The sequence below is a fragment of the Lineus longissimus genome, chromosome 1, assembly GCF_910592395.1.
Source record: "Lineus longissimus chromosome 1, tnLinLong1.2, whole genome shotgun sequence".
Classification (NCBI taxonomy): Eukaryota; Metazoa; Nemertea; class Pilidiophora; order Heteronemertea; family Lineidae; genus Lineus; species Lineus longissimus.
The window spans coordinates 23,663,473-23,690,492 of NC_088308.1; the positions used below are offsets into that span (position 1 = coordinate 23,663,473).

The window sequence follows — 27,020 nt, forward strand, 5'->3', positions numbered from 1 at the left end:
TAACATTTCATATCTAACAGCTGTTTCAAAATACATGTACCGCAATGTAAATATTTTGGCATCGTGGATTTTTAGCAAAATTATTAACTTGATTATTGATACCATATTCTGCCCCGATATACTGTCCAAAACCATTTTCATTTTATTCAACATGTACTTGTCCCTGTACATGTGTTAATAATTTTTGCCATAAGTGGTATCTTTCCTTTGAAAATATACCTTTAGTTTTAACATAGCGGTTGTATGTACGTGAATGACGTTTGACATTTGTATAAGGACATAATTGGAGGGAACAGAACATTTAGTTTATTCCGTTGCCATGGTAACTTGCATTCAAGTCAGATTATCACATGTCATCAAAGGCACTGTAGGTTGTATAATAACACCTCTATTGTAAAACCTACACTAAAAAAGCACATTGGCATATTGAGTGTGGTATTCTGGCTTATAATCACCCATCACATATAAGAGCCTTGGACAACATTTTCAGGGTTTTTATAAATGGTGCAATTCTGCTCCTTCCCTTCATTTGGTCTGGAACTATTAAATGGTGATGGTAACAGTCTGCAATATGGCATCAGTCAATAAGCCAATAAATGGTGTTCAATATAGAATGTGAGGGTTGGGTTACATACAGAAGTCAACAATGCTTGCATTGTTAGATGCATGATATGGTGGTGGTTGGCATGGTTATCGACTTTAGGTACAGAATGATCATCAAGAGAAAATGACAGTTTTTGTTGTCAATGAGAATTGGTTTATCTGAGAAAAGCACATGCTGGGACAAAGTCGAGGTTGGTAGAAAACTGGAACCAACATTTTGAGACTTGCAGTGATACCACACCAAGTGGGGTTTTTGTGAAGAAATTTGCATTCAAGAGGCCCCTACAAAAGAAACTGTGAGTTCTACCACAACTACTCTAGGTGAAACATTTAAATCATGTGTTCCGTTTTATGTTCTCGAAATACAGAAGTCAGCTGTACCTGATTTCATGAAGTGAACCAAAAATGAAATCCTGGTACAACCCTGTTGCTGCATCCACGAAGCCAGCCCACAACAGCGTTGCAAAAACAGCGTGTCAACCTGCTAGTTCTCTCTGTCTCATTCTAACCACGACGGTTATTCCAGCTCTCCCTTGACTTCACAATTTTTTGTGTAGAGGGCTTTTTAACATGGCGATATTTGTAAACATCACGATGTTATAGTCACTTATGCTGCATGTCGGCCAAAACAATACCAACTGGGAATAAAAACAAGCCAGGATACCATAAAGGTTCTGCTTTTCAGGTTTGCCTAGAAAAATGGATGATCATACCATATGTATACCTAAAGGACTTGTATATAGCAATGGATGGATAATCTTTCGAAAAGAAAAATGAGACCAAGATATCTGGATTTGGTTCAGTAGTTGTAGAAGCTCCATGAAGTGAAGTCGAAAGTTGTTCCTATTCACAGTTCTTTTGGCTTTTAATTTGCTTTAGACTTTTGCTTTACTAAATTGGCTCTAGAGTTGAATCTTTTGGGGAACCTTGAGATTTTTTACACCTGAAGCTAGCCTTGGGTATGAAATTATACGAAAAACCAGGTTCAGGGGCAATGCAGACGTATTAACTCTGGACAGTGAGACAACATGTAATATGATCTTTACTCTGACATTAAAATTCTTCCCTGTAGCCTGGTATGGAGATTTACTTTCAACTGAATTGGCCCAAAAAATGTTTGATAACACAAGTAATTTAAATACATGATTAGAAGCTAAAAAAAGTTCCCTAAATGACAAAAAAATGAACGTTTGATGCTCTGGAGCAGTTAATATGTTCGTTTCCAGATTACCATTCAAGGATTTGCTTGTTTCAAGATGATTCGCGATTTAGATAAAAAAATAATTCTCTTCTCTTTAAAAATGCTTTGTAAGGTTGGACTCCCTCAACTTTAAGAGCTCATATGGAGGATGTTTTGGGAGTAGAGGACAATACATGTATATTGGCAATAGGCAGAATGATGGATTCATATACCTCATCTACGTCTTGCTTGTGACATGTGGGTCTGAACTGTCCCGACTGTCGCTGTTATCAGGAACACCAGGTAACGGTGTCGACATCTGCACTTTTATTTGGCGATGTGATGCAGGAATCACCAGACCAGACAGTGAAGGCACTTGCAAGGTTGACATGCCGTTCTTTCTACGCGGCTGCGGCCTTGCTTCATGGATAAAACGAAATGTTTCCTCTGTATCTTTTCGGAGCAGCATAGCTGTTCGCATCTGTGTCTCTGGTAAGCTTATTTTCACTCTAGCCGGAGATTTGGCTGCAAAAGAGCTACCACCTTGACTACTAAGATTACCGTATTGACTGTTAGTACTGGGATCCAAATAAGTTACTTGAGTCGATGGATTAAGAGAATTGGACGGCATGGGAGTTCGACTGAGATATGCAGTGGGTGTGAGGCTGGCAGTGCCATACCCGCTGGTTGTATTCCCTCCAGGATCAAGATATCTTTGACCATTCCCAGGATCCTGTGCTTCATGGATCATATTCTGTTGGTTGAGAAGTGGAAACGTCTTCTGTCGCATAAACGAGGACCGTTCCATTCGTATGTCCTTGCCCATCCCTAGCCTTGGGCTTGCTGCCGGCGCTACAGCACCCCTTATGGCCTGTACTCTTGACTTCTTGCCCCATTTGCACTGTAAGTAGTCCTTGAACGACTGCCGGAATTTCTTGGAGAAGGCAATGTATATCAACGGATTGTATAAAATACATCCCTTGGCGAAGACGGACGGAAGAATACGGAGAGTTAGAGGAATCCTGTAATGCATACCAATGACGGCGATTTCAGTTAAGGAGTATGGAAGCCAGCTCAAGAACGTCACCAACACCATGAAAATCATTCTCTTCGCAATGATGCGTTCAGTCTTTACCTCATCCTGGGGCCCAGCAGATGTTCCTGGTGCAGGCACAGTTGTTCCTTCTGTTCCTGTTACTGTCATTGCTATCACGGACATGCGACTGATACGTACCCTCCGTGCGACATGCCGCACCATAAAATAGAGCTTGCAGTAGCAGTACGTTGTGACGCACACCGGGGCTAGTAGACACACCACAAGGAAGTATATAGGGTACAAGATGTCGAATACAGAGGTTTCGTACTGATTGACGTCCAGGTTACAGATGCTGTTCCTCAGTTGGCTTGTGTTGGCAGAGGAGTCGGAGAGTAAGACAATGTTGGGGACCGCAATGAGGAAGGCGCTGACCCATACTGCCATAACGCAGCGGAATCCTTGCATCCGTGCTACCCGCCATGACTGGGAACGTTTGGTAACAGTAAGATACCTGGAACGAGAAATGGTGGCTATGGTTAAAGCGGCTAATTCTTGGTCTCGAATGATGTTCAGATGGAAAGAAGTTTGCAGTGGTATTGTCTCTCGTTTTCATATGTTATAATGGGAAATTATAGGAAACCAGTTTTTGGTAACCTGTTGTAATCTGTACTTCTCTCATGATGACAAATTCGTTGTGTTTCGTCCACGCCCTTCCGGGATTAATCTATAATATTTAGTATATATTAGTGCTGCACAGTATCCCTCGAGTCATCTTGAAATAACCAGTGATTTTCAATAGACTCCGCCTCTCGATATTTCTAATTTTTGTATACGAGGTAGGAGTATCAAAATTCTGTATCTCGGGATGCCCTCGAGTCGGATCGCGTTCATCATCCATTTCATTGGTTTTGGTCGTTGAAAGGGACGTTGGCACAACCTCTTCCTTTTGGATTTATTTAGACAACCCAATCTATGAGACAGATCCGATATTTGTTATTGTTATAACATCACAGGTTGATTAATATGACGTTTACAAAACAACTTAAACAATTCAAAGAAAATCTAGCTATTCATGCAGTGATCTTTACGAACTTCCCCATCCCGGAGGCCATGACATAAATAAACGCGTTAGCTGCCGTATTGTGGATGAACTTCCCTGTCCGCAGCCAGTTAGAAAAATAGGTTCACACATCTCCAAGATGAAAGGACGATAGAGGTCAAAGTCGGAGCATGTGATCGAGAGCAATTAAAATTCTACTTGATGTCATTAAATCGTCCGTCTCTCAGGAAAACCCAGAGCGTACTGCGATTTACTGAATGATTGATTAAGTTGAAAAAGCCTCACCAAGGCCTAGCTGTCTCTTTACACACGATGCCCAATCAAGCGACCGTACATTATACACTACCGTTTTTGTTCAAAGGCACATTAATGGATTGCATTTAGTTTTCGTTCTAACAGAAGTCCCTGAAGACCCATTCACTTCAAAAAAAGGCAGTACCATCATTTCCGCGTTTTGTGGAGGACATTTTTCAAACGGACTTTGATTACAAATGTTAATGTTTGATCTAAAACTAAAATGACTAACTCAGCAAAGCTTACTGAGATCGTTAATATTATGGACACTTTCTCTTCATTTTGGGGGGGGGGGATGGTTCGTATTTCCACGGATGTAATATTTCTACATGTATATGAACGATGTTCGGGTGTGCTAGCCTGAAGCGAATTACTGCTTTCGATGACGCACCTTGCTGGCGTTAGCAGTATCAAAGACCATCAAGGACTATGTAACAGCCGGTTTCGATCCATCCCACGAGGCCCACCCGTCGTGCATTTGAAAAAAATTGTTACATTCGAAACCCACCCCAAGAGACATGTGGCAATATCAAACAATCGTGCAATTACCTCTTTCCAACAAAGTTACGAACGTCCATTCACCTCACCTTTCCGCTGCGATCGAAGCCATGGTATTGATGCTCACCACGCCAAAGAACGGGAAGCCGAAGGCGTACCAGACACATGTTGCGTGCCCCAGGACCCAGCTCTGCTGGGCAACGGACATGATACAGATTGGGTAGACCAGGATCGCAGATAAAGTGTCACTGACAGCAATGTTCATCACAAGCATATCGGACGTCGATTTTGGCAAGTTAGATCTGACGAGGACGGCCATTCCTAGAACGTTAATGTATATCCCCACAGCATCCATAAGCAGCATGGTTACAAGTATCAAAACATTGAAATGCGTTTCTAATGCTAGTACTCCGGTTTCTGTTCCTATGAGAAAGGTTGTGGCGATCTCCTCAGTCCGGCAGGTATTGCTGAAGAAGCTACAGGTTTGGTTTGAACTGATTTGAGTCCAGACATCTGGGTCTTGTGTTATACTACCTTCCGTCATCTTAGAGGAATTGGGCAGGCTCTACGTGATCCCTCCCGCAATATAGTTTTGTCGAATTGGGTTACAGTTATTCTAGAATCTGCTAGTTTGACAGTACATGTATAATGTACCTTTACCGATTGGATTCAACCTTGGCTTCTTAACGGACAAGTTTTTTTTCGTTATTGATGAGATGTTAGCTGTCCTGTCACCCCATGTCCATTTCTTGTCTAAGCATTCTTATCCTAAGAAAAGTGTACTGATTGCGCCATCAGCTCTTTCCCGACCACCGAGGTACATCCTTTGACAGAAACAGCGCTGCGTTTGGTGATCCACTTTACCATGCAATGTGTGATCATGTCAACGAACTATGACTGAAAGCAGAAAAAAATGAAACATCAGAAACACCAGAAATTCGTGAGAATTTGTGTAATGTGGGCTGACATCGGGGATGATAGATTAAGTGATTAACAGCTCTCGCATATGTCACTCTGGTGTTAATTCCGTGTTGATTACATTTACAACACCAATGCTCACCAATGTCTCACCTGATCAATGGACACACGACAACAGTTAGCACCTTCCACTCTTCAGTGTCGGATTGATTGGTGTCTCGTCAGGTGCTGCGATTCCACCAGACCGCACCAGCACCTGACGAGATACGGGCTCATTCCAACTGCTTCCTGCGCATGTCGATATATCAGAAAGATAACTTCTTACCTTTGGGGTGTGTAGTTGAGATGAAAGCTTGGCCAAATCCTTTGTAGAATAAGAAACGCACATTGTATCCAAAGTTAATTTTTTTAATTAAAAAATAACTGAATCCATGTAATAACAGACTTCACTTGTAGAAAACCGACAGCCGACACTTAACTAGTCAAACTATTAATTGACAATGGAGTGTTCCTTTGAGATACTCGTTCATGGGTAATACTGTGTCCCTCAAGATTCATCGTCATCCCCAGATATCAGGATGACGATGTCAATGCTGGTCTCCACAAGACAGGGGTACATTTTCCTCCATCCTCGCACCAAACGTTTGAGAGAATCCATGGAGATGATGGCGTAGGTCAAAGGTCGCAGAAGCTTCGGTGCCATCTTTGATTTATATTTTGTTTTGATTCAATGTACGGTATACACTCAGTAAGCCTACTGCGAATGAAAATGATTCTCAAACACCGCTTGTCATCCTGAAGCAAACTGGGACCAGTTTCTCGGCTCTAAGTCATAAGCAAGTTTCTTGAAGACAATGGGAATGGTAATTTAATTTGAGAGTCAAATAGAAAAGGGAGAAGGTACCGTGAAATGAATCACGCTCGTCTGGGTGTTTTTACATCCATGAAGTACAAAAGTAAAAAATAAATTGAATAAAAGAAGACCCTTTATCCAATTTCCACCTTACACCGGTGAAAGATTGGAGATTCGCTGGCGTCGCGGTCACATATTCCGAATCTGAGGTGAATGCGTATAGACAGAATGCTGCAATCAAATCGTTCACAATAGCCTATCTTCGGAATTCGCATCCCAGTGTATTCTTTAGCGATTATCGATGGTCGACATTCATTTATGTTTTAAGTTGTTCTCAAGTGATATTGTGTACGTCATGCGAAGTATTTGAAACGATATAAAATGTATTTCTTTGTTTGACAAGAATTTGTTCTGAAAAAAAACAAAGTTGATTTAATGTCATGGTGATAAACTAGGGATCATCTTACAGTCTTTGCGTTTAAAAAAAATGAGTCAAATGCGCTGCTGGTGAAATCCTTACAGGAATTTGTAATTTTTATGACTAAAACAAATCTTCGTTCAGAACCTTGTACATATATATCCTGTTTTCATAGTGAATCGTAGCAACTTCACACAGCCTGTTACTAGCAGAAGGGTAATTTGAGAAAACAGTGTTTGGTACGGTTATAGAGCATATAAACACGCATCCCCTGAAGGCGTATACAGTGGAACCCCGGTAACACGACCACTCATGAGACCGAGGTTGACTGGTCGCGTTACCGGGGTGGTCGCGTGAGTGAAGTTGAAAATCCAGGGACAAAATGCATGATTAGGTTGTCCCGCCATTTAAAGCAAAAAATTGTTTTGGGCTGAGGATGTTTCTTCATTTTAAGTAGAAAAAAAGTGAAAAAAATATTTGGACTTAGAAGTTTTTTTGCGTCATCCTAATTTGGTCTTCTTTGTATTGGGGTGATGAACGAGGCTGGTCCACTGCGTCCGGAGTGAAGACCCTGCATTACCCCACTTTTTAAGTTACGATAATGGATTAAAATTCATGAAAATCACAGGTGCCATTTTAAATATCATTTATGAGACTACGTGATCTCACTCACCCCGACTTCTGTTCTTTTAATCCTTGATTCTGCTCTTTCTCAATGAAGGCTGTTGCTTGGATCCCGAATGAACCTTTGGTTGTCCTTTGCTTAACTTTTACAGTCATTTATCACGTTATGAATAAAAATACTTTATGATTTCTCCATTGAATACTGATTTTGTTCGATGATTCTGGATGATGTAAAATGATACCTCAAGTTGATTCCAGTGTGATGTCACAGGTATTGATCACTTTCTATATTTTACGTGATTAGTTCGCCTTTTTCCCATAGGGTGAACAACAGGACTGAAAAAAGCCCAATGGTGCAGTATGATGAGAAATAGACTTCATCAACGATTGGTAAGCTTATAAATTGCTGATAAAAAAATAGATGAACCGCAGGCCTTGCATACTGAACTTCAGGCCTAGTCAGCACTTATAACCGAGCTTGAGTATGTTATAGACTCCCCGGGCAGCCCACCACGTCATCCTAATTATTTGGTCTCCTTATGAGGTGAGGAACGATCAGGCCGGACCACTGCGTGCGTCCGGAGTGCAAGGAGTGGAGCATACGACTGTCCCTAGTATTTCGGGGATGCCGGGGACCAACTGGGGGACTACGCAGACTGGCGCGGATTGGCTGGACTTAGGGGACTTAAAGGGGACTCTAGGCAGGAGAAGCTGGGTTGAATTGGCCATCTTCGGCTGACTAATATCCACAATAACGGCACTGGGTCTTGTTAGATTCAGCACAAAATATGTTCATTGTACAAGCGTGAATAGTTTTGACGTACTGTGGATGGGAGAGACCCCTATTGGCAACATTTGGTAACTTTATCTTGCCTACCTAGCAGCTGCCTATTGTGTCCCTTTAAGAAGAGTGGGCTGCTTTCCGGATTGGTGGTATCCGGGCAGCCACCAAATCGCAGAAACGATCCACCCCATAAGCTTCTGGTAAGAGTTAGGTACATCTACATGTAACTGGGTGAATTTTTTTCCCGATGCGATGGGAGAGACCCATATCGGGAAATATGTTAAACACTGGCCCGGCCATCGGGGTCATCCCATGTCAATGTCCCCTCATCTGTCGGAATATAATAGGGCCGAACACTTGTTCCAGGGGGACTTTTTTACTTCTACTCTGGCTGTTGCGTCATATCATCAGAGTCAATATACATGTCAATTGAAGAAAAAAACCCTCTAATATCGTTAACATGGGTGCCCAATATTAAAATGTTGGTATAATACTGTTTGCACATTCACCTGTCAACATTTAGTGATTTACTGATTTTGGCTTCCAACGCAGGCCGAGTGCACTAAAGAGAGCGCACCAGACCATGTGACTCCTATTAAAAGTCAAGGCTGTAAACAAGTCATAGACTAAGTCCAAGTCCAAATTCCTCTCTTGAGTTTTTTATTCTTGGAGCGCTTCCAGCGGGATTACCACCTGGAAAATACGCCATTGAAACACCGTAAAATACCGGCCATATTTCCTCACACTTGGTTCCAGTATGTGCATTTCCTGGCAAGAGTATGTCAGGGAAATCCCATCTATCATCCCGACAAATCATTTCCAGATATGATTACCACGCACCCGCCATCTGCTACGTTACCAATCATTGGATCGGCGAATGCGAGGGGAGAAAGCCTTTCACGCCAATTCAGAGAAAGGCTTTCATAGCTTACGATGACACATCCAGGCTCACTGTGCAGCTTGAATCACTGATATCAAAAGGCGTAGCTTATTGTTGCTAATCTTCCAGTTATCATGCCATCCTGTTGTAAACAGGGTCTATAAAATATTTTCCTTACTTGCAACTACACGCAAGCGTGTTTGTGCCATGCCTGAAGTCACTGTCGATCAAGATGGCAAATGGCCCCGCCCGCAACAAAAAACATGTACCTCAAAGGCAATTAATCGTGTGCTAGGGAATAGTAGCCCACTCAATAGGCTTCGATCCGCTACGCTGTGAGTAGGAAAGGGCCAGGCCGGTCCAGGGGAATTAGGTGAACCTTCTCCCACTACATCGTATATCCTCCGGGCAGCATCCTGAGGAATCGGGGGTTAATGTTCCCGACTCCAGATGACTCCTGTCCGATCTGTCGACTGAACGGGTACTGGCAACGATTAGGAAAGTCAATGACACACATTGAATTCTATTATCTTATGGGCATTTAATGCCTTTATTTTCTCCGAAAAAAAATATTGCATGTTACAACATGCAGTTGCACACCGATATATACAGCCAATAACAATGACGATACATTTATAATGTATAGTATCTATGGCACGAAAAAATAACCAGAAGTTTGAATGAGAATGCAATGAAGAAACATTATATGCATGCACATGACTATACATAACAGAAGAGATGCAAAATGTCCCATGTTACCCGACTGATGGTTTTCATACTTTCCATCTAATCCTCTTATCAAATTTTAATATAAAACATAGCAAATCACTCTCACCGGGAAATTTCGAGTGCCGCGCCTGCAACACAAATCAAGAAATCAAGGAATAAATCGCCAGAAAGTCCGTGTCTGTTCGACATTAGGTAATGGGCGAATTAGGCGAAAACCAGGAATACCTGTCACAAGGTCGACATCAACACCAAATATATTACCGAATATGATAACAATAATCTACTTTTTTATAGTACAATGTAGTTCTACTACATGTACCATAAAAAAATATTCACGAATAAACTATAAGATGACTATACATCTCTACAAAAGAAGTTTCTAAGAAAGAGATATATGCAGAAGCATCATGAGCAGGGACGGTTTACTGACAAATCTTCAAGGTGAATTGACAACATTACACGAGATGGTACATGATACCCCTTCTGCAATTTCGGGGCTACACCCTAACATTAAAGGGCTGGGGACGGAATTTAGGAACGTTTTCTCTTCCAAAAATACCAATTATGTTCTATTGATTGCATTGGCTCTCGACATCATAATTATCATAATTATGATTATTGTTGGTTATCAGGAGAGTGATGTGTAAACAAACATGGGTAACTTTATATTTCTTAGAATTGATCTAAAATTATATACTGCTATTTATTGTAGAAACCGGAAGCTTCTACTATTTACCATACTGAACCACTACATAAAATTACGATATATCTAGTTCATATTGGCCTATCATCAGCGCTGCTAAAATATATGGTTACTCATGAATTTCATAAACTTTTTGACTTGTCACCTGATGTTCTTTAATAATCATCAACCTAATGCCCCACATTACTAGAGAGGCCTTCATTTTGACCGAAAACACTTGGGCGTCTTGCCACAGATATCGATTTTCGATGGAAGGCGGTCCAAGAGCTGCCAAATTCTGCCAATCATATATCATGTCAAAAATGTTATCTACTCAAGTACCAATTTCTACGAAATAGACTCAGTGTTGTCAAGGCAAGAGAAAAAAGATGGATATGATGATAAGTGACATTTGTTCGGGACATAAACATGCTTATTCATGTATATCATATCTGTGATTGATCTACGTCCTAATTCCTCCAAATTGCCCTAAATTCTTTATCAGTGTCATGAGAAGACTACGACATCCTCGAATACCAGGGCCAGCTGCCCACTCCTCCCCTCCGGCAAATTGAAAGGCCCTGAAGCTCAGAATATCATTCTGGAACAACTCCTTCATTCGCCTTTTCTCGAATCACCACGTTCTGAGGTAGAAGTACAGTGAAATACCTCTGTCTTCACCTGAAAACCGTTGATCAGTAGTCACCGTTGATCAGTATTCCTTTTTATCTGTCAAGATCCCAACTCCTCTGGCCCAGAACGCAGTGTATCTCTTGAACAACAACATTTTCACTGTTGAGAAATATTCGCCTTTGTCCTGAATCTTTTCCAACGAGATGTATGGACTCGACAAGTTAGCTTCACAGGTCTTGGTAGTTCAACCCAGCCGCATGCCACTCGAGCTTTTCCCCGTTCTCAGAGATGACACTTGGGATGACTTGAGTTACGCATGGCATTACGCAGTCATCCTGAAAACCATTCAAGAAGGGATTGGCCTTGGTGAGGTCTTCATTCCATTGGCCTGAAAGTATAAAGTGAACAAGCCCGGTTAAAAAGACCGCAGTGAAAATGCTGATGGTGCCACGGCTGCTTGGAATTGTCCTTTCTGCATGCCGATTCATCGGCGATGTTCGTCACTCCTAAAGATACTGAAACACTCTTTCTTCACAAGGAAGATATTTTAGGACTTAAGGAAGAAACCAAAAATTCTTACTCTGCCACAGATTCCACATAGTAACCTAGGGATGGTTCGAACCAACTCAACTGGGTTTTTGCTTTTAGTTTGCCCATTCCAATCCAATTAAATCAACATGCGCTTCTAAAAGCCTTGCATTCTTTATTCACTTTTTCTTTTGACTGACCCATATATCAGGGTACCAGAATGTATGAGGATTTTGTCTTTCCTTTCACCAACCTACTGATCTCTTCGACGAAAAAGCAAGCAAGAAAAGTTGAAATGTGCAAAAAGCAGAGTAGGCCTAGGGCCTATCCACCCCAGCCAGCATTAAGCTAAAAGCTAGGTCGAAGCATCCTGACTCACATGGATTTATATTCATTTTAAATGTGCAGTAATTGATGAGATATAAAAACCTTGGTGGTCAAGAGATGGGTGAGATGGCTTGAACAATCAATGACTTTTTGACTGAGTGCCTGATTCCTCAGAAGGTGGGTCTCATGCAATATGCTACACTGATGTAGATCATTTTGCAATTAGAACCTACCCGACTTCTGAGTTTGATGGTAGTAGCGGTTGACAAAGTAGTTAGTTGAGTGAGGAGAATAAACATGGCGGTGATGGTGGTAGTGTACAGAATAAGGGAGTCTGGAACATGCTGCATATGGAGCTGAAAATACACCATACAAACGTTTATAATATTCAAGATTTTACTACGCTTATGGCGCTTACATGGCACACTCAAGCCACCTTTAGAAATTAGTCATTTTCCTCCAACCATTTTATTTCACTAAAATACCTTTCATTAATTTGAGTCTTTCATTAAAATTGTTGATGATGTTATTTGAAAGACTATGTGTAGTAAAGTATTATCATATTTAGCCTAACTGGTGTATCCGAAAAAAAAAAAGTAAACGATCCCTAAATAATGCCTTCTGACAACTGGAAAACCCTCAAGAAACATCCCTTCTTTGAATAGAGGAAATACCAGTGTTGCAACAACCTGGACGTTACAGTGGGCTTCCTCCGATTCAATGGGATGGTGATCATGATGTAATTATCCACACAAAAAAAAAATTCTCATGAAAGAAAAACAAACCACGAAGTAAGCAATCTAGTGGCCTACATGTCATGATGTAAATCAAAATACACAAGGAAACAAATAATAGGACTGGCGTGGATGCCTTTGTACAATCGAGGCCAACAGGAAGTAGAAATAAATGATTTGTCAATTTTTTCGATGGGCCTGGATCGGATATTGCTTTGAAAAGAGACCCCACCAGAGTGTCAACGGGATTTTTTTGAATGGGTACAATAATTCACACAGCAAGGTTGAGATTGTTATCACATATAGATATATAACTAGAGTTAGAACTGAGAGCTATGAAAATCTCTTGGTTAGTGAATTGTTGAGAAACATAGCAGTGTGAGCAATATTGTTAAAAGTGTAACTAGGCAATTATTAGTATCAGGCTAAGTAACCCCATATCAAAAGATGAAAGAAGAAAAGCAATGTAAAGAATAATATGCTTATGCCATCACCAGTATAAGGTTTCGAGATATTGACCAATATTTCTTAACCAGCTATTTCTCCTGTTCTTGCTTTTGTGAAATTTCAGTCGCATTTACAAATTCTTCCTGATGTAAATGGACTATTCCCAAAAACTAGACGTTCATTCTGTTTAAATAATGATCAATTCTCACTGAGCTAAGTCAATGATCTTCACTTACATGTTGGTTGAGGAAGGACACTAGTCATCCAATCGCAAACAGAGGATGGTGAGGAGGGATAACCATCAAAACCAAAAGGTTCACTGTCACTGGTGTTGCTGCAACTGGATTCCATCTGAAAAAAATGGCCATTTCCGTGAGACACTGAAACTGCCCCAAGACTAAAGAATGTCAGTTAAAAGTGTCTAATTATTCGTTCGAAATCTCCCTAACAACACTTTCTGATGGTACCATTTATTTCTTGTATGATTTCCATTCCTTGTTAATTAAAGTTGTGTTTTTTTATTTCTCAAGCTCTTTCCACCTTAGTATTCTGCTTCATTGTCTTAACATAATGGTTTTTGATATATCACAATATGAATATTTCCATCTGCATGTATCCTACCTCAATGACTTCGTTGATAACTTGTTCATCAGTCAGAACATCACTGCCATCTTCGTCCTCGTCATAAACATCTACCGTATTTTCTGGGGAAGTTTCTTTTAGCTGGCGGCAAAAGTCCATTCTGAAGTCACTAGTCGGACTTCCATTAAATTTGTAGCCCCCGTTACAGGACTCTAGGGCTTCATGTGACTCCAGCTTCAGCTTCAGGGATGGAAGTGGTCCCCCTGAATTGACAAATACAATACGGTTACAGAAACTACGGCTCTTGACCAACATAGATTCGAAGTCTGTTGGAATACTCGGACCACGGGAATATGTAGTTTTCTTACGAGTTTCTGAGTAAATGGTGAAAACAGGCCAAAAGTAAAGATACTGATGCCTCTCTTCGGCTTTTTAACCCACTGTTACCCACTTTTCAACCACGATATTTCATTGGTCCGAACTCTTAAAATTTAGTTGTAAATCTCGAAGTGGGAGAAGATAAAACATTTCGATATATACACTTGGGAAATGAATAAAGAGTAGGCCAGCAAAACGGTAATAGTACATAGAATTTTTGAGTGAAAGTATTTCGAAGTATCTTGATAGTCAGAATGGTTGGTGAAAGTATTTCAAAGTATCATCTTTTAATAACCTTTTAGGTGAGTCATTTGACCCTATTGATTGTTAGAAGTCCACAATATCTGTTGCCATATTTCACACAGGTAAACAACATCTCAAGGTCAGATCCAATTTCGTGGAACAGTATTTTCTATGAAGGAGGTGACCCGCGTATGTGGCCACTGAATCAATACCGTTACTGTCAGTGATATCAGGTCGTGCATTGCATTGTCGGCACATGAATAATGTTCTTAAAATAGATGAACACTAAGATGAGCAAACAGGGGTCTGATATAGAACAGTATACGAGTATTTACCAAATAAAAACTTTAAAATGGAAGGGGGACATGATAACGAGAAAACAAGTTCTTTGTTTTGTCCATGATGAACTTGGCTACGATGAAAGGAAATTGGGTCTACGCGGAAAGCTGTTGGTTCACATATTCTAGCTCAGGGGGTTTCATCGAATCGGTTCAAAATGTTTGGTGATATATTTCAACATGGCAACACGTCAAATCAAATCAAAGTATTGGTAGACTATTTGTATTCGAAATGTTTGGTGATATTTCAACATGGCAACAAGTCAAATCAAGTGAAAGGCTGTCTATTTTTGGATCGGAAATCATGCGTCAACATGACCCATTTGCATATAAGGACTCTTGATCACAATCCCGGCTAACATTAGCGAACAACACCCAGTGAACAAGAACGACACGCAACAACACGCCAAAAAGTAATATTTCAAAATCAACCCTAATCTTTTTTTCATTAACTGTTGAGCTTATCGGATTGCTTCTGATTGCATTATTTGAAACAATTGTAATACTCGCCGCGAACAAAATGTGTTCATCATGCTAATAAAAAGACAACATTTCGAAAAATAAAAAAAGGCTGAGAGTACCCATCTTTGAAGAAAAACATTGAAATGCAAGGTCTGGCACAGAGTGGCCGGGAGTTTTGATACTCGATATCCGATTTTTCAAATTATAGATATGATTAAAAATGCATGTAAGGATGTATTTTATATACAAGTATGCAATGCAAGAGCGTTTTTATAAAATAGTGTCTCCTACCTTGCATCTTCGATGCTGTGTAACTATCGTGGTCATGCAACTGGTGTTGTCCGTAATCATCCTGAACGTCAGGAACCTGTTGATCATCAATATTATGCACCTCTTTCTTAATGGTGCGGCGACTGTTCTGTCTGGACTGTCGTCGTTTCGGCTTTTTCTTCATATCCTAAATGAATCAGAAGAGTGTTAAGGGCTACAGAGCTAAAATATCTAGTAAAACAGTTTGTAGTTCAATGGACAAATATGATAGGCCGACCCCTTATAGACTGAAATGTGCTCAAAAGGTGCATTGAGATATATGAAAACAACACTAAATAGCCTTGCTTTCAAATCTAAATTCTTTAAGGCGGAGCATGCATGGTTCATGGATCCATGTATATTTTTCGATTGGGGGAGAAATACATGTAGTTACCTCAGTATCTTCGTCAATCTCTTCATCCTTCATATTTTTCTCTAGGTCCATAATGGTAACTGGGAGCATGTTTACGTCACATGTGCGTAGCGCTGTTTTCTCACTGTTGCTTTCTGGCAAGAAAATAAGTCAATACAGTAAGTATAAGGTTTTTTGAAAACTCTCCACGAATTGTTGGCTGTTAGTGTCAATCAGATGATGCCCAGGAAAATTTTCCAAAATTGTATATATCCCGAAACACACAAAAATTTGGATTGGCTCGTATCTACATGTATATATGCATGATGACGACAAGGGTTGAACAATCTTTACTCGTACTCATACATTTTTGCTATAGACATATCCACCAGTATAGATGCCTATTTAACCGATTGATGTCTATCAAACATCTAGTCAAGTAAATATCTATAAATAAAGTTGATGTCTATTAGATGGCTAATATACCTCGCAATATTTGCCGCATGTGTATCATAATTTCTAGTAGATTAACAGTCGTAATTCAAATTTGGAGAAACAAAAACTAACTTACTTTTTATTTTATTGTTACATGCAGTCTGTCCCTTCCTTCCAAAAGGTAAGAGTTGATAAACTTTAAATGCATTGCTCCCACGTTTTTGGGAAAATTGTTTCACCTCCTTAATATCAGCAAGACTGTTTAGGGCACATCTGAAGTTTGCCTTCCACCGCTTTGGGTTTGGCCTCATGTTCTCACGATATTTGCCTACAAAGACAGGAGAACAAAATCCACTTAACTGTTAATTCTGCATATTGACTGATACCTAAAGACACAAGCGTGAAATTTAGGTTAATAAGAATCCAATGCACCCCTTCTCAACCGTTACCCAACTAACACGAAGAATCAACAGCCTTCATACGACGATAACAAAATTTGCCCGAAAGTCAGTGCGGTATTGTCAATTCACCCGAACTCATATATTTTCAGTTTTGTCGTACCTAAAATAGACACAACGATGTAATAAATTATACCAATACTGCAAAGTTATATTTTCAGGGTCAGATTGAAGAAAGAAGAAATACATCTGTCCCAAAAATCACAAACATAGGAAACATGAAGTCGAATTTCGATGTATGGCAATTATTAGTGAAGAGAAGGACCGGCATAAAAAGCAACCAAGAAAAGACTGAGAGTGAAAAATGATTGTTTTGACTTACCAGAGTGGACAGCCCAGCGCTGAAACAAACAAGCATCTCCCAATCTCCAGCCATGTCGTGAGGCATGCTTCCATGGAATCTTCACAATCTTATTACTCCGATCAAGCCACTGCAGCCCAGAGCATTGCCCTTGGTTGATCTAGAAGAACAGCAGAGAATTCTTCAGCATGAACAAGTTGCTAAAAAAGTTTTGTTGCGGACAATAATGCTCCCATGGTAACATGTAAATCAGAAAGGTTTTAAGAGCTAGGTTTTTCGGTCAACACTAACGTGCACCGTGTAGAGGATTTTTGGTAAAATGCCGAAAAACCCCTGCTGAGATTCATTCTTTCATGAAAACCCTCTGTGTTGGCCTAGGAAAATAAACATGTAAAAGGTTTTTCGAAAGCTCAAAATTCTCTTAACTAAGAGTGCACGGATAGAATCATCAGAACGCGCCTACCTGATGTTCAAGCCATGGTCTGAGCCTCATTCTCTCACTCCTATTTTCGACTGCTGTTTTCTGCTCAGCCCAACTCTCGTCATCGCTGCTCTCCACCTCCTCCTTCACTGCGGGCTTCCTCTCTGGCTTCCTCACGGGTTTTCTCTCAACAGACGAGTCCAGGGAATCGTCATCGTAGACGTAGTGAGGAGCCGGGCGAGGACCTCGAGTGCGGCTTCTGGTTGATACGGGCATGGTTAATTGTCGGTAAAACTCTGTAAGGAGCAGACGTGCAAATCCATGATCACAAAACCACACAAAGTTGGCCTTTTCATTCCTTTAATGATTTGCACCGTAATTATTTTTACCACAGCCTTTGCTTGAATTTATGGTTTGCATCAGAACAGTTCCGAAAATCATTGCCGGAGTCACACGCAAAGTTGCACATCTCTGGTTCGCAAACCAATTTCATATTTATCACCGAGTAGCCCAATCCTCCAGATTGATTGAAAGTTGCAAAAAAACTGTAGCATTTTGGACAAATGATAGTTAGCATTGGTTTTATAAATTCCTTTTTTGCTGTTTTCGCCTTCAATGTGTGTAGGCCTACCTATATGACCTAGACAGCAACCCTAATTCAAGTCACATGTTCAAGTGATGGGGAAGCCACTGGGTGATTTCAAAGTTGGTTTTGGTTTTAGTGTTGGGTGTCAGTTTTATTCTTAATTTCTACCCCTAAAAACTTATGTCTGGATAAGACCAATTCGAGGTTTTAGTTTAACAACAACACCTGGTTTTATCTAAACACCTAAAACCTGGGCTGAAACTAAGAAGAAGTTTTATTCTGCAGGTAAAACTAACACCAAGATGGACAGAGATAAAACCTTGGAAAAACCAAACATGCTGTTGTTGTCGTTGTTACTGTTGTTTCCCTATTGTAACCGCTTCCGATCTATATAAATTTGGTCGTCTTCTTTCACGTCCATCATCATTCCCATCAGCGTTCAAAATACCAGCAAATACTTCTTGAAATGGTACGAACAACATGATTTTTTTTTCCTAACACCAACACCAACTTTGAAATCCACTTGGTGTTAATGCCTAAGGTGTTAGTTTTATTGGTAATACAAAATGCACTACAAATCTTCCAAATATAACACCGAGCTGGGATTAAGATCAGACCTTGGTGTTCCAATTGGTTTCAGTGTGAAACTACAACCTAATTTGAAATAGGATAATGCTAAATCTGAGTGTCAAAACTAACACCAGAACTGATTTCATTTCTGGTGTTGTGGAGAGTTTTAGTCCCGGTGTTAGTTTTTGACACTAAAACCATCCCTTAGTATGCTAAAACCAACAAACACCGACTTTGAAATAGGATGAAACTTAAACCCGCTTCATTTCAATGCTGGCTTAATCAAGGGTTTTAGTGTTCCATTTAGTTTTAAAACTAAATCTAAAAACTGACTTTGAAATCACCCACTGTAGAGGGAGAAATCCCAAACAGCATAGAAAACTTCCTGCATACATCCAACCCATTTAATGGCATTTACTTGGTGCTGACGTCATGTTCTTTTTGTAGTAGGCAAATTATGCCGGAGTCTGACACTCTTGACCATATAAAAGAAACACCAAGTTGATCACGGACAATTTTATGCTGACAACCAAATGCGAGCGTATGTTACAAAACGATATTGTCGACCAAAATTGACAAACCGTCTTCTCGCCCAAAGTAGGCGTTAGTTTATACCGCGTAGTAACAGAATTTTGTAGATCATTTTAAATTCTGCTGAGACTTTCTGCTTTCGACAATACCGTGTTGCTTAAAAGTCTGAACGAAGAAAGACCTTGCCGTAAGTGAAGAAAGACCTTGAAGAAGACTCAGTGTGTCGAAAGCTAGTCGCAAAAGATGGTGTAGCCTAATTATTCAATCTTTCCGGATATTTTTCATCTTGATCAACACGGCAAATTTCTATTCTAATACAGCTCAGCGACACTGTTGCACGAAAAACACATTCTGTTCCAGGAAAGCCTGGGCATAGCACAGGCGCGAAAAAATTTCGCGGGTTGCAACTAACGCCTAACAAAAAATACCGGCAATACTCAGACAATGTGTATACTCCGACAATGTCACTGTGGATGCAAAATTTTAGTCTTGAATAACAGTTGAATAAAAGTTCCTACCCATTTTTTATTCCAGCTTTCGCAGCTCAGGGCTAACATCTGATCGCCATTGGACCCAGAAATATATTGTATTTTACGACATGTACTCAATTTAAATAGAGTTGTCGACCTCTAATGACATATATTCCATACGTTTCTGATACCAGGAAATTGGATTTTGGGACACGATATCCCAATTTCAAATTTAGGCCCATCAATGCAAGACCTATGCCCGGGTCGAAGGCCCATTGTGTGGGTCTATGTTGTCAAGCATGGCGTAGTAGTGACTTACCCCCCCCCCCCCCCCCCCCCTCCCAAAAGAAATAGGCCAAACACCCACCAACACAAAGTACATGTATGAGTCACCGAAACTCTGTGGGCTGGACGGGTAGGCCCTACATGGATTTTTTTTCTTTTTCAAATATTAGGTCGAGGGCGTGTAAGCAATTTTGGCTCATTACTGGTCCCTTTGACAATATTTGGGCGGGTTGTACTGTAGAAGGAAACCGGTAAACCCGAAGGAAACCTACACGCTGACGATAGAGAATCGAATGAACCCAGGACCTCTGAGGTGACAGGCACCGATGTTTCAATTGCGCCATCCAACATCCTTGACGCCTAATTCACGGGTAACTGATTAGACCTCAATCAATACCCCGGACCACTCATCAATTATCACTATCCTTTATCTCAGGTGGTCGTCCGTGGTTTTTCTCGTTGTGACGCAACGACGGTGACGCCAGCATATTGTAATCCATATATATAGTGTATATAAGTTGTAAATGTATAAAGTCTTACATAATGACCAAAGCCCGGAGTACCTCAAGAGGAGTTCCTCAGTCTTCGTGCCCCGGACCGCAGGCTTCGGTCTTCCGAGGACCAATGGCTCCTTTCCATACCACGGACAAGGGGCGTCTTCGGAGACCGTTGCCTTGGGAACTTGGCACCCAGTCTGTGGAACTCACTTCCGGCCTGGATGCGTGATCCCATTGGCACCAGCGCCATCAAAAAACATCTTAAAACTCACATTTTTATTGAACACTTCGACACCAGCACCTAAATGTTTTAATCTCTATTAATGTTTTTAATAATCTCTATGTACAATTTTCTCTTTTACTATGTGTTGTTTTTTAAATTGTACAGTGCTTTGCAAATGATTTTCATTCAAAAGCACTTTTAATATAATAAATTATTATTATTATTATTATTATTATTAAAACAACCAGATGATTGATACTCGTGAAGACTTTGACACTGACACCCCTAGCGGTGGAGCCGCAAACTATAGCTGGCACCGACAGAAGGTGACTAAATTACATGCCCTCCTTCCATCACCTTCAAGTGTTTTTTGCCTTGACCGGACAGTATAGTCCGTGATGACGTAGGCCTATAGTTGGTGCGCACGGGAGCTCGGATGCATCTTCTTACCACCCTCCCACAGCAGGCCTTTCTATCGTTCCTAACATCACTCATTTTAGGAGCGATGCAAAGACATGCTAGGCCTACCTGGTAGGAGGCCTCTTTGCTCACCGCATGACAAAAAAAGACAAAACAAACAAGCATGTAGGCGACAGTAGGCCAGTCATATGATTGGGTAAGAGTTTTGATTAATAGATTTAGGTCATAAACATGCGCTTCCTCTTGGTATAAGGTAGTTAACTGAAATATGTTAGAACTGGTCGTGTAGCAGGAAAGACTGGTATCAGAAATGCACGGTACGCTTGTGATGCATGGCTGCACGAGTCATTTAACAGGACTATCAAAACACCTAGATAAATCACGTATGCTTAGACGCTGACCATTGGACCGTCACAAGTTTTATTCATCATTATAATACCGCAAGAGAATGTGTCTGGAACGTCAAAGATTGCAGAATCCGAGGTCTCCACATAGTGGGGATTATGTAAGCCTAGAGCTGGACCATTCTCGAATGCCTGAGTCAGTCGCATGCTCCTCCCCTCGCACACGTTACCCGGTCATTCGTGCAGAGTGTTGCACTGAATTTCAGGGTGGAGCTTGGACTGGCAAGAGTACACACCGGCCTCGATCGTCCTGTCGCATAAGGAGGCCAAATTGAGATGACGCAATGGGCTGCCTAGGGAGTGTACCTCTCATCGGCTTAAATTGTAGAGGTCATGAGCCCAGTTTCAAGTAGAGCCCACGCTAACGCTTGATCACGGCTATGCCTCGTGCTCCGTCACCGGGGTTATAGACTCCCGGGGCAGTCCATTGCGTCATCCTAATTTGAATAAAGGACGAGGCCGGTCCACTGCATCCGGAGTGTAGCGGGGTTTATGCCAAAATATGGGGTAGTATAGCTTACGACAACACTGGATCCCACTAGAAAGTTTGAAAGCCTTCTTTTCAAAATGAAATATAAAACATCGACAATGAATATAATAGGTATATATATGAATAGCATAGAATAGTGAAAATACCAAGAAAGTGGCCGAATTTAGAGGAGAAATAGCCAAGTCTCTTACCTGGGTCTTCGGAAAGCTGATCGAATGTTTACAACGCTTATATTCCTCTATATACGCGGTATTTCACCATGACCCAATTATAACTGGGGATTTCCCATTTCCCCACAATCTAGTTTCCTCGAAACTGACCTACTCCGGGCGGCGGGCGGTATCGATATTGATATCAATTGCAGAGCTTGGATGTGACAATAAGTTAGGCATATCCTGATAATTTGATCATGCCCACTTCTGGTCCCGCGTCAGTTAGCGTTTTGGTTGTTTCAGTATAGATTCTCATGACGATATATGGATTCAATCCCTAGATTAATATACACCCGGCTGTGATGTGAAAATTGTTTCTTTCATCACTATAGTTACCAGACGGAAGGGGAAATCCGCGAAAATTCCCAGTCCAGAATTCTGGCGGGCTTACCGAACGCAACTTCACTACGGCTCGGTCTATTTGTAACCATCACTAGGACATTTGTTTTGGCTGAAATCCAAGGCATTTGTTGATGTTGTGAAATAGAATTTGAAGGGGAATTATAGGCAGGACCAGGGGGAAAGCAAGATGGGAGAGACCCCTATTAGCGACTATGTGTAACTTTATCTGACCTAACTAGCTGTTGGCTATAGAGTCCCTTTAATAGCACTGCATCCCAAAGAACCGCCTACTGTACCTTCGAATCGGATGTGTTTACAGTGGCTCACTAGTAGTCAAATGCGGAAATCAACAAAGTAAAAATCAAATAGGGGGTTCGTTTGAAGACTCCTATGCAGTCCCTTTCGTCATCCTGATCGTGCTTCCGCAATGGTGGGGAATGAGGCCGGTCCACTGCGTCCGAAGTGTAAACAAGCCAAGGTGGCCGGATTTTTGAGGAGTCTGGTCGTCATGTGACATGGATTGTGAAAAAGGTTGATGACACTATATATGGGCAATAATTATCGGTCATTAAGCAGGCCTCTCAGTGCTCTAAAATTTGGTGACATTGTCTTTATTAGTTCTTGATATAGCAACCGGATCTCTGAATGAAGATTGAGGCCAGCATTCATTGTTTATTCTAAATATAGTACGCGTAGGCTTTTATCTGTTTATGGCATGAAATCGCCCCCTCGATACAATTAGACCAGGTTATCTGGGAATCCCGTGTTGAAAAGGCTGGGGCGAAGCGCTATTAGAAGACTGGTGAATCCTCCCAAAAATCATTCTCTCATGTAGAACGTGCCACCAAAAAGACATCAATATCTACATAAAAATACTTTATTTGATCAATCTGTCTACCATGTAATTTTGGAAAGAAGCCCTCAAATTCGTTGTCAGTCCTGGATTGCTTTTGAATCACATCGTCACAGTGTCTACTAAAAATTACAACAGGGTTACCACTAATAAACTTTCGAGACGACAGGACAGCCTACGTAACAACCAACCTCTTCCAGTTGGTTATCTGCATGGTCAGGATGGGAAGACATTGACACAACCTTCAAAGGGACCTTTAGCTGTACAGACGTACAACGCAACATTACACTTGCGTTCTACATGGGTGATACAAGACAACTGATTGTGAACCTAGGCTTGTTGACATGGTCATACGGGACACATCCTGACGTAATCAGTGGTTTTGAATATATTCCGCCTCTCGATTTTGTATACGATGTATGAGTATCAAAAACCTGTATCTCAGGATGTAGGGGACAATGCATCAAGGGTTTGCAATGTCACGCATTTTTTACTCCCTGGTTTAAGCTGGTTCTTAGGACAATTTTATGCGGGGTGGCGGGGGGGGGGGGGACGGACGGTGGGGAGAGAAAACTGTTAATCCTTGCTTTTCCATGGTTCACCACTTTTCGTCTCCAAAAAAATAATTAGGATGTAATTGGGATGACGCATATGTCGACTGCTCCGTGAGTCTAATTATAGCGTACACTCCGGACGCATTGGACCGTCCTCGCCTCGTCCTGTCGCCCGGTAGATAACGAGATCGATCCATTTATTTAGGATAACGCATTGGACTGCCCCGGGAGTCTCATTATATGGCGTAGCACATCGGAACTTATGATTCTCCTACATCCAGAGGCGGAGTATATTGAAAACCACTGGTGCCAGGATGCCCGAATGGTCAACCCAAGATTAATTTTGACCGCCTCAGTGCCCCATATCGCATACCTCGCCATATTCGTTGACCGTATCAGCGCTCCATATATAGCCACACATATTTTAGTGGAGCCATCTACAGTATAGTCAAGTAACTAAGACGGGGACTCGCTCGTCCGGGTCATGAAGACATATTTTGCCATTTATTGTGTGCCGCTTACCTTTCTCTGCTGCACTGGTAATGGCATTATTACTTGGCTCACCCGGTGTCGGAAAGACTCTTCTATCTAAACGACTACAGAGTATCCTTTCATAGGTTGGGTTGTTATGGCAGGCGCTCGTCGAAAATTTACGACTATGACTACGGCTGGATGGCTACATCGTTCATGCCATGATGCGCACAGTACAGTACATCTCACCATGGTAACTGTATACAATGTTTGACGAAGATGTGGTGACGCTCTGGTCTTCATCTTCATCTTCATCCTTATAATGATCGGGTCTGTGGTCAGGCCCGGTCAATCAGGATGGCCGGTTGTAGAGTAGACCTGAGGAGTTGCATGTAGTTTGGTGACATTACATCAATACATGTACATGTATGTCCAATATTTCTGACCAAATTCTTCCTTCATTGTTGATCTCAGCATGTTCAGCCAAGGGTAACGATGGCATGGATGTACCGCTGGTCACCTCTGCAACGGTAAGTCTGGAATTCTATTTCCAACAGAATTTTATGAGGAATAAGCTGGCTCAACGAAGTGGTGTTAAATAGAATGTGACTGACGATTCTGTAACCCAGCCAGTAAGTATGCAAGATTTGAATTCGTGACCAATAAGGGATTGTGGCTGTGACTGAGGTACACTTAAAAAGATGCAAAATACGTTTTAAAAAAAGAGTGTTGGCTATGTCCCCTGGGAACCAGTAAAATGAATTATGTAAGAAATCTCAGAATTCGGCTAGTCCTCCATGCATATCGATTCTAAATGAACCCTTTGACTTAATTGTAGGTTGGCTTAAACCTAATCGACGTTAACATTGGTCGGAAGCAAGAAGTGACTATCACAGAAGTTGGAGGATGCATGGCTCCAATATGGCCCAAATACTACAAAGAGACCAAACGGTTAATGGTAAGTGCTTTCTCATTCAAACAAATTCTTGTTGATGATTCAAAATTAGAGCCAGCCAGCCAATGCTCTGAACACCTCTGTCCTGAATTTTTGCGGCATCGTCATAAAACAGGATACTTGTACTTTTTATTTCAGTTTGTTATTGATATGTCCAACAGGATGCAGATCTCAGCCTCATGTATCCAACTGCTTGGTTTACTGGATAGTGATCAACTGCAGGATGCAGCTTTTCTCCTCATATTCAATAAAATGTAAGTAACAGTTGAAGGGGTCAATACAGTAGCCTGCTGTCTATCTGGGTGTGCTGAGATGTGCTGTGTGGCTTGCACATCCTGATAGCAAACTCCTTCAGTGCATTGAAAAGACAAGTGTACGCTAATTCAATTATCAAATGACGTTGAAAATCTGAATTGCCTTTTACGAATATCTCTTTCTAATCTAGTTCTCTAATTCAACCAGGGACATGCCAAATGCAATGAATCGATGCGAATTTGGAGCCATTGTCAGGCTTGAGGAGATCATACAGAATGCTGTCCAGAAAGTCACTGTTGTGGAGGTGAGCGCAAAGGAAGGGAGGGGACTACAAGATATCATCAAGTGGCTGCAAGATACGTGAGGGAACGAGAAGAGTGTGTGTGCAATGCGCTGATGAACAGATCTGGGGGACGCCAAGTGGGAAGCCAGTGTGGTTACCTGGAGGTTTCTCCTAACGCCCATCTGAGAGAATGCTGAAAGCGGTTATAAGTGTAAATTTCGCTCTTATGGACTAAGCAATCTCATGGGTGATTCTGTAGGGGTCTTGCTCGAAACAAACCCTACCTACATGTATCATGTCTGATTATATCTAATTGTTAGTAGGTGTCTTGACGGCTGTTGTAAGTCATCTTTCCCACTGAAGAGATATTGGTAGTAGGCCTAATAGATGTAAAATTGCCGATTTCTTTTTAAAAAGAACTTGTGGGCAGTAGTCTCAGTTATGATGTACCTTTCGGTTTCTTGTGGAGTTGAGGTGCAGAAGGATGCGATACATAATGATGTACACATCATTCGCAACATTCATCAATAACGCTGGATTGGGATGGTGTGACAACTTTCATAGGTCCAAGTTTCACTATCTTTTATCAATCTCTGTATAACTGTAATGGGGTTGATTCTGTTAAATGAAGGTTGTGAGCTTCTCTGTTGTAAGAGTCGATATTTTCAATTTTGTGATAGAAATAAACGTATCATAAATGGAAAATAGCTTCTTTCCTATTTGTCTCCCAAGGTTTTATTTACTGTTTCCATTTTCAGTTTGCACTGTCCATTTGGTTGGAACAGTTCTTAAGACCTGCAGATTTTGTTGGTTTGGAAGTTTCATCATCAACAAAACTAACCCAAACCAATCATTGCCAGCGTCCAGATCCAAAATCAGTTTCTCCTTGAAGAGAGCAAAACGATTTGTGGCTGGAAGCATAGTCCCATATCTGTCCCCACCGAAGAGACATCCAGCTTGTCAACCTATCGCACCACATCACATTTGGGCATAGCAACTACACCATCTTGCTGTAGTTGCCAACAAAACTCTCGCTGTGATAGCAAGACGGTGAGCTGCCAAGCTTCATTCGGTCTGGGTGTGGCTGGATGGATGTGACTGTCTCAACCCGT

The 27,020-nt window shown here is 41.2% G+C and overlaps 3 protein-coding genes and 1 long non-coding RNA gene across 6 annotated transcripts; 1 reads left to right on the forward strand and 3 right to left on the reverse strand.

The window, feature by feature from the left end:
- Positions 1 to 25: 25 nt before the first annotated feature.
- LOC135500009 (melanopsin-like) lies at positions 26 to 4,827 on the reverse strand. Its single transcript, XM_064791172.1, has 2 exons — positions 4,761 to 4,827; positions 26 to 3,330 (listed from the first exon to the last, which is right to left on the reverse strand). Exons 1-2 carry the CDS (start codon positions 4,781 to 4,783, stop codon positions 2,022 to 2,024), a joined length of 1,332 nt encoding a protein of 443 aa, XP_064647242.1. The 5' UTR covers positions 4,784 to 4,827; the 3' UTR covers positions 26 to 2,021.
- Positions 4,828 to 5,398: 571 nt separating this feature from the next.
- LOC135500083 (uncharacterized) lies at positions 5,399 to 7,692 on the reverse strand. Its single transcript, XR_010449396.1, has 3 exons — positions 7,534 to 7,692; positions 5,915 to 6,853; positions 5,399 to 5,568 (listed from the first exon to the last, which is right to left on the reverse strand). It is a non-coding gene; the product is annotated as an uncharacterized LOC135500083 (long non-coding RNA).
- A 1,977-nt stretch (positions 7,693 to 9,669) lies between these two features.
- On the reverse strand, positions 9,670 to 22,241 carry LOC135493234 (interferon regulatory factor 1-like). 3 transcript variants are annotated; one of them, XM_064780371.1, is made up of 10 exons: positions 22,175 to 22,241; positions 17,550 to 17,803; positions 17,108 to 17,246; positions 16,464 to 16,655; positions 15,935 to 16,047; positions 15,523 to 15,688; positions 13,850 to 14,073; positions 13,465 to 13,579; positions 12,281 to 12,403; positions 9,670 to 11,580 (listed from the first exon to the last, which is right to left on the reverse strand). In XM_064780371.1, the coding sequence occupies exons 2-10, from the start codon at positions 17,781 to 17,783 to the stop codon at positions 11,420 to 11,422; spliced, it is 1,467 nt and encodes a 488-aa protein (XP_064636441.1). In that variant the 5' UTR covers positions 17,784 to 17,803; positions 22,175 to 22,241; the 3' UTR covers positions 9,670 to 11,419. The 3 variants fall into 3 exon arrangements, with proteins under 3 accessions (XP_064636441.1, XP_064636433.1, XP_064636449.1); XM_064780363.1 differs by lacking the exon at positions 22,175 to 22,241 and adding an exon at positions 19,713 to 19,851; XM_064780379.1 differs by lacking the exons at positions 12,281 to 12,403; positions 22,175 to 22,241 and adding an exon at positions 19,713 to 19,851.
- A 2,165-nt stretch (positions 22,242 to 24,406) lies between these two features.
- Positions 24,407 to 26,602, forward strand: LOC135500116 (ADP-ribosylation factor-like protein 16). Its single transcript, XM_064791374.1, has 5 exons — positions 24,407 to 24,547; positions 24,890 to 24,945; positions 25,254 to 25,373; positions 25,509 to 25,624; positions 25,833 to 26,602. Exons 1-5 carry the CDS (start codon positions 24,487 to 24,489, stop codon positions 25,987 to 25,989), a joined length of 510 nt encoding a protein of 169 aa, XP_064647444.1. The 5' UTR covers positions 24,407 to 24,486; the 3' UTR covers positions 25,990 to 26,602.
- The last annotated feature ends 418 nt before the right edge of the window (positions 26,603 to 27,020 follow it).

What these genes read in the sequence shown, in the direction of transcription:
- LOC135500009 (XM_064791172.1), bottom strand. Translation starts at nt 4,783, where the DNA reads ATGGCTTCGATCGCAGCGGAAAG. An exon ending in GCTTCGATCGCAGCGGAAAG is followed by an intron (nt 3,331 to 4,760) that starts GTGAGGTGAATG and finishes TTCTCGTTCCAG; the next exon opens with GTATCTTACTGTTACCAAAC.
- LOC135493234 (XM_064780363.1), bottom strand. An exon ending in GACCATGGCTTGAACATCAG is followed by an intron (nt 17,247 to 17,549) that starts GTAGGCGCGTTC and finishes CTGTTCTTCTAG; the next exon opens with ATCAACCAAGGGCAATGCTC. An exon ending in TGTCCTTCCTCAACCAACAT is followed by an intron (nt 12,404 to 13,464) that starts GTAAGTGAAGAT and finishes GTGTATTTTCAG; the next exon opens with CTCCATATGCAGCATGTTCC.
- LOC135500116 (XM_064791374.1), top strand. Translation starts at nt 24,487, where the DNA reads ATGGCATTATTACTTGGCTCACCCGGTGTCGGAAAGACTCTTCTATCT. An exon ending in CGCTGGTCACCTCTGCAACG is followed by an intron (nt 24,946 to 25,253) that starts GTAAGTCTGGAA and finishes ACTTAATTGTAG; the next exon opens with GTTGGCTTAAACCTAATCGA. An exon ending in CTCCTCATATTCAATAAAAT is followed by an intron (nt 25,625 to 25,832) that starts GTAAGTAACAGT and finishes TAATTCAACCAG; the next exon opens with GGACATGCCAAATGCAATGA.